The following is a 15,439-nucleotide window of genomic DNA, read 5'->3' as shown; positions in this document are numbered from 1 at the left end:
ATGAAAACTGTTTACACTCTTTTCCCAGTGTTCTTTCTTTGGGTGTAGTTGCTTCTGTCCATCCTTGATCAATTGAAACTGAGTTAGATCTTCTCTTTGTGGAAGAGATCCACTTCCATCTGAATACATCCTCAAACAGTATCATTGTTGAGGTATATAATGATCTCCTGGTTCTGCTCATTTCACTTAGCATCAGTTCATGGAAGTCTCTCCAGTCCTCTCTGTATTCATCCTGCTGGTCATTCCTTACAGAACAATAATATTCCATAGCATTCATATACCACAATTTACCCAGCCATTCTCCAATTGATGGACATCCATTCATTTTCCAGCTTCTAGCCACTACAAACAGGGCTGCCACAAACATTTTGGCACATAGAGGTCCCTTTCCCTTCTTTAGTATTTCTTTGGGATATAAGCCCAGAAGTAGCACTGCTGGATCAAAGGGTATGCACAGTTTGATAACTTTTTGGGCATAATTCCAGATTGCTCTCCAGAACGGTTGGATTCGTTCACAATTCCACCAACAATGTATCAGTGTCTCTGTTTTCCCACATCCCCTCCAACATTCATCATTATTTTTTCCTGTCATCTTAGCCAATCTGACAGGTGTGTAGTGGTATCTCAGAATTGTTTTAATTTGCATTTCTCTGATCAATAGTGATTTGGAACACTCTTACATATGAGTGGAAATAGTTTCAATTTCATCATCAGAAAATTGTCTGTTCATATTCTTTGACCATTTATCAATTGGAGAATGGCTTGGTTTCTTACAAATTAGAGTCAATTCTCTATATATTTTGGAAATGAGGCCTTTATCAGAACCTTTAACTGTAAAAATGTTTTCCCAGTTTGTTGCTTCCCTTCTAATCTTGTTTGCATTAGTTTTGTTTGTACAAAGGCTTTTTAATTTGATATAGTCAAAATTTTCTATCTTGTGATCAATAATCATCTCTAGTTCATCTTTGGTCACAAATTCCTTCCTCCTCCACAAGTCTGAGAGATAAACTATCCTATGTTCCTCTAATTTATTTATAATCTCGTTCTTTATGCCTAGATCATGGACCCATTTTGATCTTATTTTGGTATACGGTTTTAAGTGTGGGTCTGTGCCTAATTTCTGCTATACTAATTTCTAGTTTTCCCAGCAGGTTTTGTCTAATAAGGAATTCTTATCCCAAAAGTTGGGATCTTTGGGTTTGTCAAATACTAAATTGCTGTAGTTATTGACTAAGAAATAGCCATTTTCGTAGACTTGTGTAACTTTAGATGTGGGTGGGGACCTCATAAGTCACACACTATTCCCTTCATTTTGTAAATGAAGAATTTGAAATGTGCCAGCATTCATGATCAGTAGTCTCAAAACCTTGGATTATGAACAAATAACCACTACTACCTTCTGATAAGGAAGAGAGTGGTCAGAAAGATACAGAGAAATGTATCATGACTAAGAGGAGAATATAAATAGAGTCCTTAGGACAAGTGGTTTACAAATGGTAATCCACATCTCATGCACTCTACCTTTCCAGCCTGATTTCACCACCACCCTCCTCAAGCCCAATATATTGATTAAAATAATCTTTGCCTGGCTCCATCCCTTTTCATAGGATGTGCTAGAAGTAGTTTTGAGAATGATCTAGTCAACTCCCTCATTTTATAGATGATGAAATCAGTGACTGCAGAGGAACAGTTAATAAGTAGAAAGATGTAGTGAAAAAAGTCTTCACTGTTTTCCTTCCTTGCCTCTCGACTGTCATCCTATCCATATTTCCTTTGCTCCAGACCTCACTCCAACCCAGCTTCAATGCCCCAGTCATTCTCTATATAGTCCTTTGTGCAAAAACTACCAGCAAATTCCTCCATATTCTATGTTTTCTAATAAGTCTACACTAAAATAGTAAGGACTGATCATAGGAAGGATCAGTAGAGACCAGATTAAGAAGGAATTTCTCATGAATTCTCCAGATGACCTTGTTTATGGTTAATACATTTGTTACATTAAGCCCCAAGAGAGTATAGAAGTTGCTGCAAAGGGATATATAAACACACAGGGGAATTGGATGACAAATATCTATTTCCCAGATCTCAAAATACATGTAAATGGACACCCTATGGATCTTGTCTAATGATATGTATATTTCAAACTGGCAGTACAGATGAATGAATTGGGTCCAAAATTTAAAAGGAAGAAGAAAGTCGGCTTGATTGCTTATGGAAAATTGCAAAGCACTTTACTCACTTTAAGCTTCTCAAAACAGCAAAGGCCCATATTTTCAGTATACACATTTTACTGTAAACATAATACAGAGACCTAGAACACCAAACTTGTGATTACTTTAAGATGAGGACCACACAAAGTAAAATAGAAAAGCGTAGACTGACTCCCTAGTTAGACACCCAATTCATCTAGTATAACCTCCAAAAACAGGAATAGAGGGTGTCAAAAAGGATCCTATTGCATAAAAAGAAGATGGGCTGGTCACATGTCGAGAGACAAAGGATAGCCAGTAGGTAAGCAGAGTGTTTTACTTGTACCATGAGGATATTGGGAGAAAGTGAGGAAGTAAGAAAGAACATTTTTATAGATTCTCCAAAACACATTTTTGTATGGACATGGACACATTTGTTCAGGATACATAAGTGTGGATGGCTCACAACTTAAAGTTATCAAAGACTCCAAATCTGAGAGATCCCAAATCCATTTGAGTATTGAATACCGAGTGTTTTATTGTATGCATTAGATCAGTATTGCACACAAACGGATCAGCTGAAAGGATTTCCCTACTAAAGTGCAAAGCTGAAGGCATGGTGTTGGAAGAGTTGGAAGAGACTTTCAAGATTATTTAACTCTTTCATTTATAGTTTAAAAAAAAGAGGGGGGGGTCAAGTTCCTTTCAACGCATGTATGAAAATCCAAATTGCAGAGTATATAGTGGATTTTCCTATATCCCTTTTCTATTCTATAGAAACCAATATTTTTTGCCTGAATTAGAATGTTATATTGATGAGTTGCTTCTTCCAGCAAAGATTCAAAAACAAACTAGATGTAATCTATGTCTTAGAATGCTTGTACATGATATCATTCATTCCATCTTGAAATGATGTTCCTCAATTGTAATGTGTCTATTTATTATGATAAGACATTGTAGGCAGTCCCTTGAAAAAAGTGGGTAACCTTTGAAAACTTCATTTGTAATTTAATACGTTGTTTGGAATTTCAAATACATTCTGCGAAACAAATGTTATATGTAATGGATATGTTCTCAGGTAATCAAAAAAAAACTAGTTAATATATAATGAAGGTGATTTCTAGTCCTTTGCTATGGAACATCTTTTACATAGGTAAAAATACTTCTGTAGAAAAATGTGTTGGAGATTCCAACTTGTGATATCAGGATCATTTTTGTTCCCTATCCCTTTTCACCAACCACAAACCTACTTTCACTCATCCCTGGCAGTGAAGCTTGAGTACTCCTCACTGAGTATTCCTATACCTTCCCAGTAGAGAAAGCAGGGATTTTCTCTAATTCCAAAGCACTTTATAGCTTGAGAGAAGCTGCTATAGGTTGTAGATTTGAGGAAATGAGCCATGATACTTCATTTTTAAACTAATTAATCTTAATAACTAGATGCAAAGCTCAGTGTATCTTTGGGGCTGAAGGTCTTGCAAGGGCTCTTAGCAATTTCAAAATTTTCATGTCCAAAGGCAAAAATCAATAGGCTTTCATCTCTTGATATGCCTGTCCACTGAGGAAGGCTGCTAGAAGTCAGTGAATCCACTTTCATTTGTGCCAATACAAGACAACTTACACCTCTTCTTGCCAGACTAAGCTCCCAACCAGGAGAGCCCCTGGTTCAAAGAGGAGCAACCTTCCATTTGACTTTAGGCCTTTCATCTTCTGCTGTGCCTTGAAGGAATAAAAAAAAATAAAATTCAATGGAGAGGGGGAATTTATTTCCTGTTATTCCATTTTCTCACATAATCTCTAGCCTTTGGAGGGAAGAGCAAAAGTGAAACAAGACCTCCCACCTGGCCATCTTCTTTCCATCTTGTGTTTCACTTGTATATAGCCCAATCTATAGAAAGGGAGTCTTTCACTGAATGATGAATTTTCTCACACCTGGTCAAATCTTACATTTTGCAGTGATTATGAAACCTTGTAGGCCATTATCCAACTCCATTTCTGACCTCAATATCCAGTTCTTTATTCCCATCCCTCCTTAACCTTCAACTCCAAGTTCCAAACAAATACTAACCATTTTACCTTTTGGAATGGCTCTTCCTTAAGCAATTAATTTCCCTTTATCCTAAATCTTTTTCTATCCCATTCCTTCCATTTTCTAGTTATTATTGAAATATGGCACTCCCTAATGACATAGCCTTTCTAGTACTGCTCTATCTTTCCTTGTTTTCTTTGATTCATTGCTAAAGATGGGGGAGCTGAATATCCCTTAATCCCCTTTGCCACTTCTAGGTTTTCCCCCTACCTCCATCGTTCAGTAATGTCTCCCCTGTTGAGACTTATGTAATTCATATTTACTGTCCAATAAAAATCCTGGTAGGTGTTTTCTACTCCCCTTTCTTCCTTTCTTCCTCAATGAGTTCTCTGTCTAGATCAAAACTTTTTTATCTCATACTTGGAAATGTCAACATATATATTGACTCTCCCTCAAATACCTCAATAACTCATTTCTTCAACCTATTTATTTCCCATGACCAGCTCCTCCATGCCTCCTCATCCACAAATATAGTCATACTTTTGATCTTGCCCTCCCCACAATCACATCACCTCCACATATAAGAATTTTGAAACCCCATTATTTGACTATAATCTTTTGAATTTCTATTTCTCCCTCTATTTTCTCCCACCAAATGTTGCTCTTTGCATATTCTATCATCATTAATCCCCAACACCTCACACTTCACTATTATAACGCTTTCCCCCCCATCATAACTCCATGATGAACCAGTTCCATTCTATACTCTATTCTTCCCTTGAATCTCTGGCACTTTATGTTGCTGAAAGTGCCCTGCCAAATATCAATCTTGGTACAGTACCAAACTAAACTGCTTCTGCTCCTATACATATGCTGCTGAATAAAAATGAAAAAAAAATCATACCCTTGGATTTTCTACAAATTTGTGCTATACAATTTTAAACAGGCCTCTGCTGCAGCTGGATATTCTTACTATACCTGCTTTATCAACTCACTCTCCCACCTTTCAAAGTGTTTTTTCTTTCTGAAACCTCCCCTGCTTCCCCTTCCCCACCCTCACAGTTGAGAGCTTTGCCTCAAATTTTACAGAAAAAAAGCTGTTACCATTCATTGTGACTTCTCTTTTCTCCTCTGTTTCTTATCTCATATCATTCTCACATCTTTTGATACTTGATGCTTCTTCACCATTGTCTTGGTGAAAAACAATGTCTTATATAAAGTCATATCCTTAGTTCTTACTTATTAAGAACCACTTCTCTCTTTGTTCAAATGATCCCATTCTCTCCCAAAAGATTTTCTACTGTCATCCTCATTCAGTCAGTTATTTTTAATCTCTTTTTATCAGTTACCTACAACATTGAATCTTCTTCACTGGGTGATCTCTTCAATTCCCCTGAGTTTAATTATTATCTCCATTATCTTGGAAAAATCCTCATTTGATCCTTCCACCCTCAATACCATCCCACATCTCTTGTGCTTTACTGACTAAATTCCTTCAAAAGGGCCAATAGGTTCTTGTTCTCTCTCTCTCTCCCCTCTCACTCTTCTTAACCCCTTGAGACCTCATTATTCCACTGAAACTAATTTTATTATAATTATCAACTATGTTTTAATGGCAAATCAAATGGCCTAATCTCAGGCCTTATTCTCCTCAACATTTATGCAATCGCTGATATTTTTTTTGATACTCTAATATTTCTAGGATTGGAGAACATTTCTGTTTTCTAATTATATGTTTATCATTTTGCTTCTTAGTCTCCATTTCCATATCCTCCTCCAGATTATCCCTTCTAAAAAATAGGGTAAATAGATACAGTATTTTGTCCTGGGACCTTTCCTCTTCTTCTTTTATACTTCACTGGGTGGTTTCTTCAACTCCCCTGGGTTTAATTATCATCTCAATGTTGATCATTTTCAAATCCCCCAATCTTTTTCTAACTTCTCTGCTTTACTTTAATCTTACATCTCCAACTGGCTTTCAGATATCTTAAATTAGATGTCCAGTAGACATATAAGATTCATTATGTTCAAAACAGAACATTATCCATTATCTTTCTCCCTAACCCTTTTCACCCCTTCCCACTAATTTCCTTGTTAGTTTTCCAACTAACTCCCCACCAAAGGTAACATTGTCCTCCAGTCCCTCAGACTGGCAACCTAGCAGTCATCCTCAATATTTTACTATCTCTCTCCCCCAACTGTTAGCCAAGCTCTTTCCAAGAGTTGTACATTTTTTCTTTGTAACATCTCTCAAATATGTCCCTTTGTTTCCTCTGACACTAACACCATTCTAGCACTGGTCCTCATCATCTCACACCTGGACTATTTCAGTAACCTTCAGGTGTGTCCATCTCAAAAATCTTGCCACTCCAATCCATTGTTTGTTTAATCACCAGTGATTTTCTTAAAGCTCAAGTCTGACCTTGTCACTCCTCTATTCAATATAAGTCAGTGGTTCCCCTATTACCTCCAGGATCAAAGCAAAATCCTCTGCTTGACATTCAAAGCATTTCATAACCTAGCCTCTCTACCACTCCAGTCTTCTTATGTCTCATTCTCTACCATATACTCATTCATCCAGTAACACTGGCCTTGTCATTCCACAAAAAAGACACTCCATCTCTTGCCTCATTTTCATCTCCCATTCTTATAATATTTTCCCTCTTCATCCCCATCTATTAGCTCCCTTAGTTTCCTTTATACTTCCAACTAATATCCCACCTTCTATGAGTTTTCTTTTTTTTTTTTTTTTTGCTAATGAAATTGGATTAAGTGACTTAGTCAGGGTCACACAACTAGAAAGTGCTAAGTGTCTGAGGTCAGATTTGAACTCAGGTCCTCCTGACTTCAGGGCTGGTGCTCTATCCACTGTGCCATTTAGCTGCCCTGAGAAACTTTTTAAAAAATCTCTCTTAATCCTAGCATCTTCCATCTTTTAATGATTTTTTTAATCTATCCTATATGTAGTTTCTTTAAACATCTTTGTTTGCATTCTGTCTCCCCCATTAATTTTTGAGGTCCTTGAGGGCAGGAAATATTTTTTACTTCTTTCTTTATTTCCATTTTTTTAAGAACAGTGCCTGTAGTATAGAAGGCACATAAATAATGTTTACTGAATGACTAATTAGCTGTAGGAAGTATACTTTAGTGTGGAGCAGCTTTAGTACTCTACCTGAATACTGCGTCATTTATGATGATACTAGATTAGTACAAGGATTTTGTGTCATTTTTTATCAATTCTGAGGGTTCCCAAGTGGAAGCTGATCTGAGACAAAAAAATGAAGTGGCTTTTTGTGGAGTTGACCTCGGCCTGGATTAGTTCTCATGGTATTACTCCAAACTACTATGGAAGCTGGAGGCCTTTGCCAGCTTGGCTCTATATTCCATCACCTATATAGACAAAATGGTGGAGCATCATATGCCTTCAATTAATTTCTTTCTGATATTCCTTAGGAGGAAGTTTTACTTGGTTTTCCTTTTGGGTTTTGGATGAATCATTTGGTTGATTATTAGTGTCTGCTAGATAGTCTAAGACAGCATATAAAAGGCATGCTCTTTTGTCTTCAGAACACAAAATTGGGTCACAAATTCAAAAGCAGACACAGAAGCTATTCAGCAGGCAACGTCTCAGCAGCAAGGATTTTTCCTCCTCAGAATTTTTCAAATAAATTTTTTTCATAATTGAAAATTGTATAAAAAAGGGGTCTATGCACATACTGTTTTAGTTTTACACTTGCATTTGTATTTTCAACTGGTATGTACCATATTGAAAGTTTTATTGACCTCATGTCCCTGTCATCTAATTAACTTTTATTTCTGTTGCCTTTCTGAGTGTATTAAGTTGAAAGCAAATGGCTTCATGTAAATTAAACTGCAGGAAAGCTTTTTAAGCTATTCTACAATACTAAGAGGTTCAGGAAATACATTTCTTCAACAAAGGCAAACTGAAAAAGCTCTTTGCTTACCCATTTACTTTATTGTTATCCTTCTAGACAACTATCATGTGATTCTTCTATCAAAGGAAAAGGCTACCTTCCCTGTTGGAATAATGTATCTCATTTTTTGCCTGTTCCAAGGTGACTTATTGACATTTGTTATTCTTTATTAGATTTGTGCAGCCTCTTTTCCTCAAAGAGCTCATGGTGGCATATACATTAACAGTAAACATTCAATCAGATTAAATTATAACTAGGAATGATATTATTATGGTAAAAAAGAAATATAGCACAGAAAGAAATAAATGAATAACATAAAAACTTTTCATTTGTTCATATCACAAGGTCATGTTTACCCAAAAAGTATCTAAATTTTGACATAAGTTTTTATTGTGAACATCTCTTATTTCTTATAGATGGACCGCATCATCTTTTGTGTCTTCTTGGAAGTTGACTTCAAAATTTTCAAGAAGAAAATGAGTGAATATTTCCCTATAGGTATGTGAAATAATTGATTTCTTTTGGCTTGTAAGTATTTAGAAACAAAAATTAGAGACTAAATTGACAAGGAAATTTATGTCTATTTCTATGCCATTTTATTTCCTTAACATGATTCTTTTCTCCTTAAAACAATCACATATTTAGTTTCCATGTACATTGATCTCAAGCAGCTTGTGTAGGTTTTCCCTATACTTTGTCAATTTCCTACTCTTTAGGACTATATTCATCATTCTAGAGTGGTTCCATCTGGGATTAACTCCTGGGAAAACTTCATGTACTAGTACCCATTGAGTCTTTCAGTGAGAACTCAGTACTTGAATTGTTCCTGGATATGAGAGAGAGAGAGAGAGAGAGAGAGAGAGGGGGGGGGGGGGGGAAGGGAAAGAAGGAAGGGAAGGGAGGGAGATGGACAGACAGAGAGAGAAAGAAAAAGAGACAGGGACAGGTATAGAAAGAAAGGAGGAAAGGAAGGAAAAAAGAAGAAAGAGAAAGAAAGAAATAGAGATGGGGAAGGAAGGAAGAAAGGAGGAAGGAAGGAAGGAAGGGAAAGAGGGAGGGAGGGAGGGAAGAAAAAAGGAAGGAAGAGAGGGAGGGAAGAGGAAGAAAATAGAAGAAACCAGTTTTTTTTTCCTCAGAATACTTGGGGAAAAGTTAGTTTTTCATTTTCTGTCACACATCTATTTAAAATTTAAGAAAACCTAAGGGACATTAAAGAAAGCAGACTCTTGAGTAATTGATTTACTTTGACTGAATGTATCATTAGTTAGATTCTGTTTATTTCTATCGTTTTTTTTTTCTTCAGGATTACTTTTCCTGCCTCTTAAATCTTTGGCTTGTTTAATGCCTTGTTATTTTTATTGCACTGTTAAAATAACATTGCACAAAGTGTCTTCATTAGAGGTGGCGAGAGCAGCTTCCAGGAAATTTCAAGCCAACTTGCACATTGTTGGTTCAGATTTTTCTGACAGCATCCTTTGGAGATTTACATTTCCATTAGAAGTGGCCTTTTATTTAATCGTGACTTTGGCAGGTGGGAGAGTGAATGAATGACTGCCTGAACAGTTTTACCCCTCTTAAGCAGTCCATCACACTGAAACTGTAGAGTAGGAGGAAGTGCAAGGAGATTAGAAGAGATTAGAGAAAGATGTAGCAGTTCAGAGTATGCTCACAACTACCCACTGAAAAGGCTCAGTTTTATGCTTCAAAACAAAAGAGGATCAAATTCTTCCAGCTAATTTGAAGCTGATTACTCTAATAAAGTCCAATTTATTTATTGCTAAATGAAATACCTAAGTGCACACAAATTGGGGGAAGAAGTTATTTCTCTAACCTGAAGAGAGTTACATTTCCTTAACTGTTTAAATTCATGATCATGGTACACCTTGTGTACACGTAATGTGTCTTCTAGGTAAGTTTTTCTAAGAGACTAAATTCCTCAAAAAGAATGTAAGCTCCTTGAGGACAATAGCTTTTTTAAAATGTTAGGTTTTTTAAATTGTTTCTCCAGTAGTGATTATGTTTATACAACACACAATAAGTTCCTAACAATATTGAGTTGAATTGCAGCTTTTAATACTCAAAATGGTGGCTTTTGTTTTATTGTACCCTGTTAAAGCCATAGTTAAATACTCTAACCCTATAATTTGGTTTTCCTTCTGTAGGATTTCATGATTACATAACAAAGCTGTCTTGTCAGATTGTAGTGGAAATGGTGTTGTGTCTGATAGGAAACAGAATTGTCAACAGATCTTTCAGTTTTTGGATTGGGATTATTTTGAATTTCTCTACCACATTTTCAAATGAAAACCAATGTGTTCTTTTTAACATGTGAGAATTTTAAATAATTGAATATAGTCGAACAATTCATTCTTATAAATATCTACCCATCAAGATTATTTCCAATAGCTAGAGGCTAAATGTAACTCTGCCTTCAAGAATTTTTAAAATCCAACCCATGAACCATACTAGAGGCCTTGAATATATTAATAACAATGTAAACAAATTAGTAGTATATGAAACTTGCTATTATAACTCATTTTAAGAATGCATCTCATTATATGAGCTAGTGAAATTTTATTGAAATCATGCCACAATTGCATATCAGTGAATTAAGAGTCAGTCACATAATGCTCATAAAATTATTCCATTGCATATTTATGTTAAGTATATATTATAATTAAATGTCAAAAAACTCACAAAATTTGTTGAGTAGTTATTTAATATTGACACCAGTCATTTATAAATTCTAAATATGTGATATAAAACAAAGTATACCTTTAATGGATTGGTTGATTGCAAAAACAGGTGATATAATTCAGTTCAAATAACATGAATTTGTGGATGATTTATAACTAAAACATCTTTGGTAAAGTTAATTTACTGAAATAGCTCTTTTTTCTCTTGTAATTAGAATTTCTCTTCCTAATAGACTACTATAACTAGTAGTTTAAAAACAGATTAATTTTTAAAAGATTCTTATGATATCAAAAAGAAAAAAAAATGAACATTTAAGTATATAAAACAAAAAGACAGAAAAGGGCTGTATGTATGCTTCTGTTATGTAGTTTCTTTATAAAGGTCATATTTTTGCATATATACACATACAAATATTGAATTTAACACAGTAGTACATTTTTGTTTTGAGTTGAATTTTTCTTTGCTTACATTTTATTTCTTTTGTTGGTGCTTTTTTCTTTCTTTTTTTTGGTAAATGTCTCACTGTCAATTGGGTCACTACTCTTCCTCATCCTCCTTGAAAGCTCTCTTTTATAAAGACCACAATAGATATAGCCATGCAAAACAATTCTACACACTTGTTGTATCCGAAAATGGACATCCAATTCTTTCCCTCTGGTCAATCATCTCTTCACAAGAAGTTGGTTAGATTCTTCCTCATCAGCCTTTTCTGAAGTTATGATAAACCATCGTATTAATTTGCAGTTTCAAATTGTTGCCCTTACACCTTAGTAGTTGCATGTAAAATTTTCTTCTGTTTCTGCTCATTTCACTATGGATCAATTTATGCAAGTATTTTCCCCCAAAATTCCTTTAAATTCACCTTTTTTTACATTGTTATGGTATCACATTACCTCAATACGCCATAATTTGTTCAGTAATTCCCTTAATTGATAGAAACTTACATTTTTTCCTATTACTTTGCTATTATTAAAAGTGCTAGGAATATTTATGTATATATGCATCCTTTCTCGGTGCCTTTACATCACTGGGTCAAAGTGCATGCATTTTAGTGATTGTTGAAGGTATTTTTTCCAAATGAGTTTCATTCATTCACTCAAAATTTGTTAAGTACTAATAATAGGGCAGTTAGATAGCACCGTGCTTGAGGTCAGGAGGACTTGAATTCAAATTCAGCCTTATCCACTTACTAGCTATGTGACCCTGGGTATCACTTAAATTAAGCTGTTTTCTTTAGTTTCCTCATCTGTAAAATGACTGGGAGATGGAAATGGCAAATCATCCCAGTAATTTTTGCAAGAAAACTCCAAAAGAACTCATGACTAATCAAATTAAACAAAAATAATGCATGTATACATTATATTTACTCCCAGAGGATGTAATCTTGAGAGCTGAAACTTTAATTTCTTAGGGCAACTGGGTTAACATAGTTAACAGAGTTCTGGGCCTAAAGTCAGGAAAACTCATCTTTAGGAGTTGTAATCTTGCCTCAGATACTTATTAGCTATGAGACCCTGAGCAAGCTACTTTACTCTCTTTGTCTCAGTTTCCTAATCTGTAAAATGAATTGGAGAAAAAAAAATGACTAACCACTGCAATATTTTTGTCAAGAAATAGAGTCATGAAGAGTCTTCCATGACTGAAAACAACTCAAAAACAACAATAAAATATAGGCAGTATGCTATACTGTGTTAGGTATTTAGAGTAATACAATGCAAATAAAACATGCAACCTTTGGAGGTCACAGTTCAATTAGAAGGATAAATCAAGCACACAATTAAACAAAATACAAATGAGAAAGAGAGAGACAGACAAAGACAGAGAGACAGAGACAGAAAGGAGTAAAAGGGAGAGAGACAGAGACAGAGAGAAACAAAGAAAGAGAGAGCGAGAAAGTGGGGGGGGGACAGAGATAGAAAGAGACAGACAGAGAGAGACAGAGAAAAAGAGATAAAGGGAGAGAGATAGATACAGAGAGAGGGGAAAAAGGAGAGAAACAGACAGAGAGACAAAAAGACAGAGATAGAGAGTTACAGACAGACAGAGAGAGAGAGAAAGACAGAGACAGACGCAGAGCACAAGATGCTGTTACCTTGGATAAAGGAGAGATTAATTTAGATTAGGAAAAATTTCATAGGATTATCATTTGATGAGGTAGATTTTGCTAACAGTGTGACACCGTAGTCAAGAAATCTTAGATCACCCAAAGCTAAAAGAGGTCTAATATTCAGAATAAGGGAATTGATTGATCTCTTGTATTGTATCTTGTTGAGACCAGATATGGAATATTATATTCACTTCTGATGTAATAATTTTTAAAAGGACATTGATGCGCTAGAAAGCATCAAACATAAGGCAACTAGATTGCTGAGAAACCTGGATAAACCCAGCACCTATTGATGTAATTGAGAACTTTTACTTTGGGAAGAGAAGCTTCAAGGAAAAGGAATTTATGAGGGTATCCTTGAAGTAGTTGAAGGGTTGTTGAATGAAATAAAGCTAGGTCCTGTTTTTGGCTCCAAAACAGGGAACTGGGAATACTAATTAGAAGCTATAGAGAGGTAGGTTTTGGCTTACTACAAGGAAAAACAACTGGCTCTGTTCTGAAACTGGAATAATCATCTTTAGAAAGTAATGGAAATCCTAAGGCTGCTTTCAAGAAATATTTGGATGACTACTTGTAGGTGATTTGGTAGAGAGACTTTGGGATAAGATATAAGATGATTTATATGTCCTCAGAATTGCCTTCCAAATCATTAATTAATTAATTTATTGTCTACACACACAGGACACATAAAGACAGAAATTATGCAGATTCTACTCTCAGAAAGCTTGAATTCTACTTTCTACTTTTTTACTGAGGAAAAGTAAATTGCATATATACATACACCCACACATCCTATATATTTGTTTTATGTATGTATATACATATACAATTCATATATACACAAATTATAAAGTAATTTCAGGGAAGATAAACACTAATATTTAAGATTATTTTTAAATAGCCTCTTTTGGGGATATGGCACTTGTGCTGAACTTTGAAGGAATATACTATCAGCAAGAGACAGAGATAAGGAAGAAGTACATTTTAGGTAAAAGTAGCTGTGCAAAGGTATGAAATACAAATATGTAGTGTATGTAAGGGAAAGTAATACAAAATGAGAATGGAATGATAATTTGAAGTCCATAGCCATGCATAGAGATTGTTGACTTTAGAGTCAGATAAGAAGAATGTTTTGAAAGTCAAAGAATTTTTTTCCCCTAGAATCAATAGAGAGCTGTCAAAACTTTTTGAGCTGAGGAATGACATGGTCAGACCTGTTTCTTACAAAGATCTTTGGAAGCTAAATGGAAGATGGACTGAAAAATACAGAGGGGGAGGCCAATTTAGAGGCTGTTATAAAATTCTACATGAAAGGTAAAGAGAGCCAAACTAGTGTCTCTATATGATTAGATAAAAGGATATGTAATATATTGTGGAGATGATATAATGAATTCTAGTTTGGATGAATTGAGTTTGACACACTGATGGGACATTCAGGAAATATCCATCAGACAACTGGTGATAAGAGATTGGAACTCAAGAGAAATGTGGGCTGTAGTTTTTTACCTGCATAGAAATAACTGAACTCGTAAAAACTGATAAAATTCGTAAAAGAGAAGGAATAAGGAAAGAAAAGAGCTAAGACAGAATATTGAAGGACATTCACATACCCACATTCCTTTAAATATCTGACATAGCATATAGTCTGAATGCAGCTGCAGGAAATGAGACTGAGAAGTAGTGGCCAGATAGTTTATTGTTTGTCTTCTGTTGTGGAAGAGGATCCTGACATTAGGGAGGTGATGCTGTGACAAGCAAGTGAATTGGAGTTAAGTGAGGGAGGGCTGTGCAAGATCACCTGCTTCACTTTCTCCCCTGAAATTGTCTGGGTCCAGTGGCCAGATAGGTAAGAGTAGAACTGAGATAGAAGTGTCATGAAAACCCAAGGAGAGGATCTCTAGGAGGAGAAAGTGGTTAAATACAAAAAACTGTGGAGAAGTCAGAAAGGTGAGGTAAAGAGGAACATCAAAGTTTACTGAATTAAATTCTGTGGCTCTGTGTTAGATGGATAAGATGTCAAAAATTAGAGCTTAGGGGAAAACAATTCCAGGAATAAAAAACAGTAGGATTACAGATATGTATGTATGAAATGAGAGTGTTCATATTATGATATAGGGTTCTTCAAGTCTTTTAGTGATTTGCTTCTACTAAAAGACTTGAAGAACCCTATTTTGCAATGTGAACACTCTCTTTTAGCCTGTTTCTGTGTCTGTGTATATATGTGTTTTTCTCTTTCTCTAGTCTGTCTTTTTGTGTCTGTCCGTCTCTCCCTCCCTCCTTCTCTCTCTCTCCCTTCCTCTCTCTTCCTCTCTCTTACCCTCCCTCCCCACTCCTTCTCTCTCTCTCTCTCTCTCTCTCTCTCTCTCTCTCTCTCTCTCTCTCTCTCTCTCTCTCTCTCTTTCCTCTCTCTATCTCCATTATATTTGTCCTAATCTAATTTTCTTGTTTATTTGAAATTTGTACTTTTAGCTAATCTAACCTT

General features: G+C 35.4%; 1 protein-coding gene across 3 annotated transcripts in view; it reads left to right on the top strand.

Moving 5' to 3' along the window:
* MACROD2 (mono-ADP ribosylhydrolase 2) overlaps positions 1–15,439 on the top strand; it is a 2,209,416-nt gene that overhangs the window by 1,964,908 nt on the left and 229,069 nt on the right. For all 3 annotated transcript variants that reach the window (XM_051975902.1, XM_051975903.1, XM_051975901.1), the window contains exon 9: positions 8,570–8,651. In XM_051975902.1, the coding sequence (XP_051831862.1) occupies positions 8,570–8,651 (82 nt within the window). The remainder of the gene's footprint in view (positions 1–8,569; positions 8,652–15,439) is intronic.

Source organism: Antechinus flavipes, chromosome 2 (genome assembly GCF_016432865.1).
Source record: "Antechinus flavipes isolate AdamAnt ecotype Samford, QLD, Australia chromosome 2, AdamAnt_v2, whole genome shotgun sequence".
NCBI lineage: Eukaryota > Metazoa > Chordata > Mammalia > Dasyuromorphia > Dasyuridae > Antechinus > Antechinus flavipes.
Note: the sequence above shows the minus strand (reverse complement) of the source record. Positions and strands in the feature narration are given on the sequence as shown.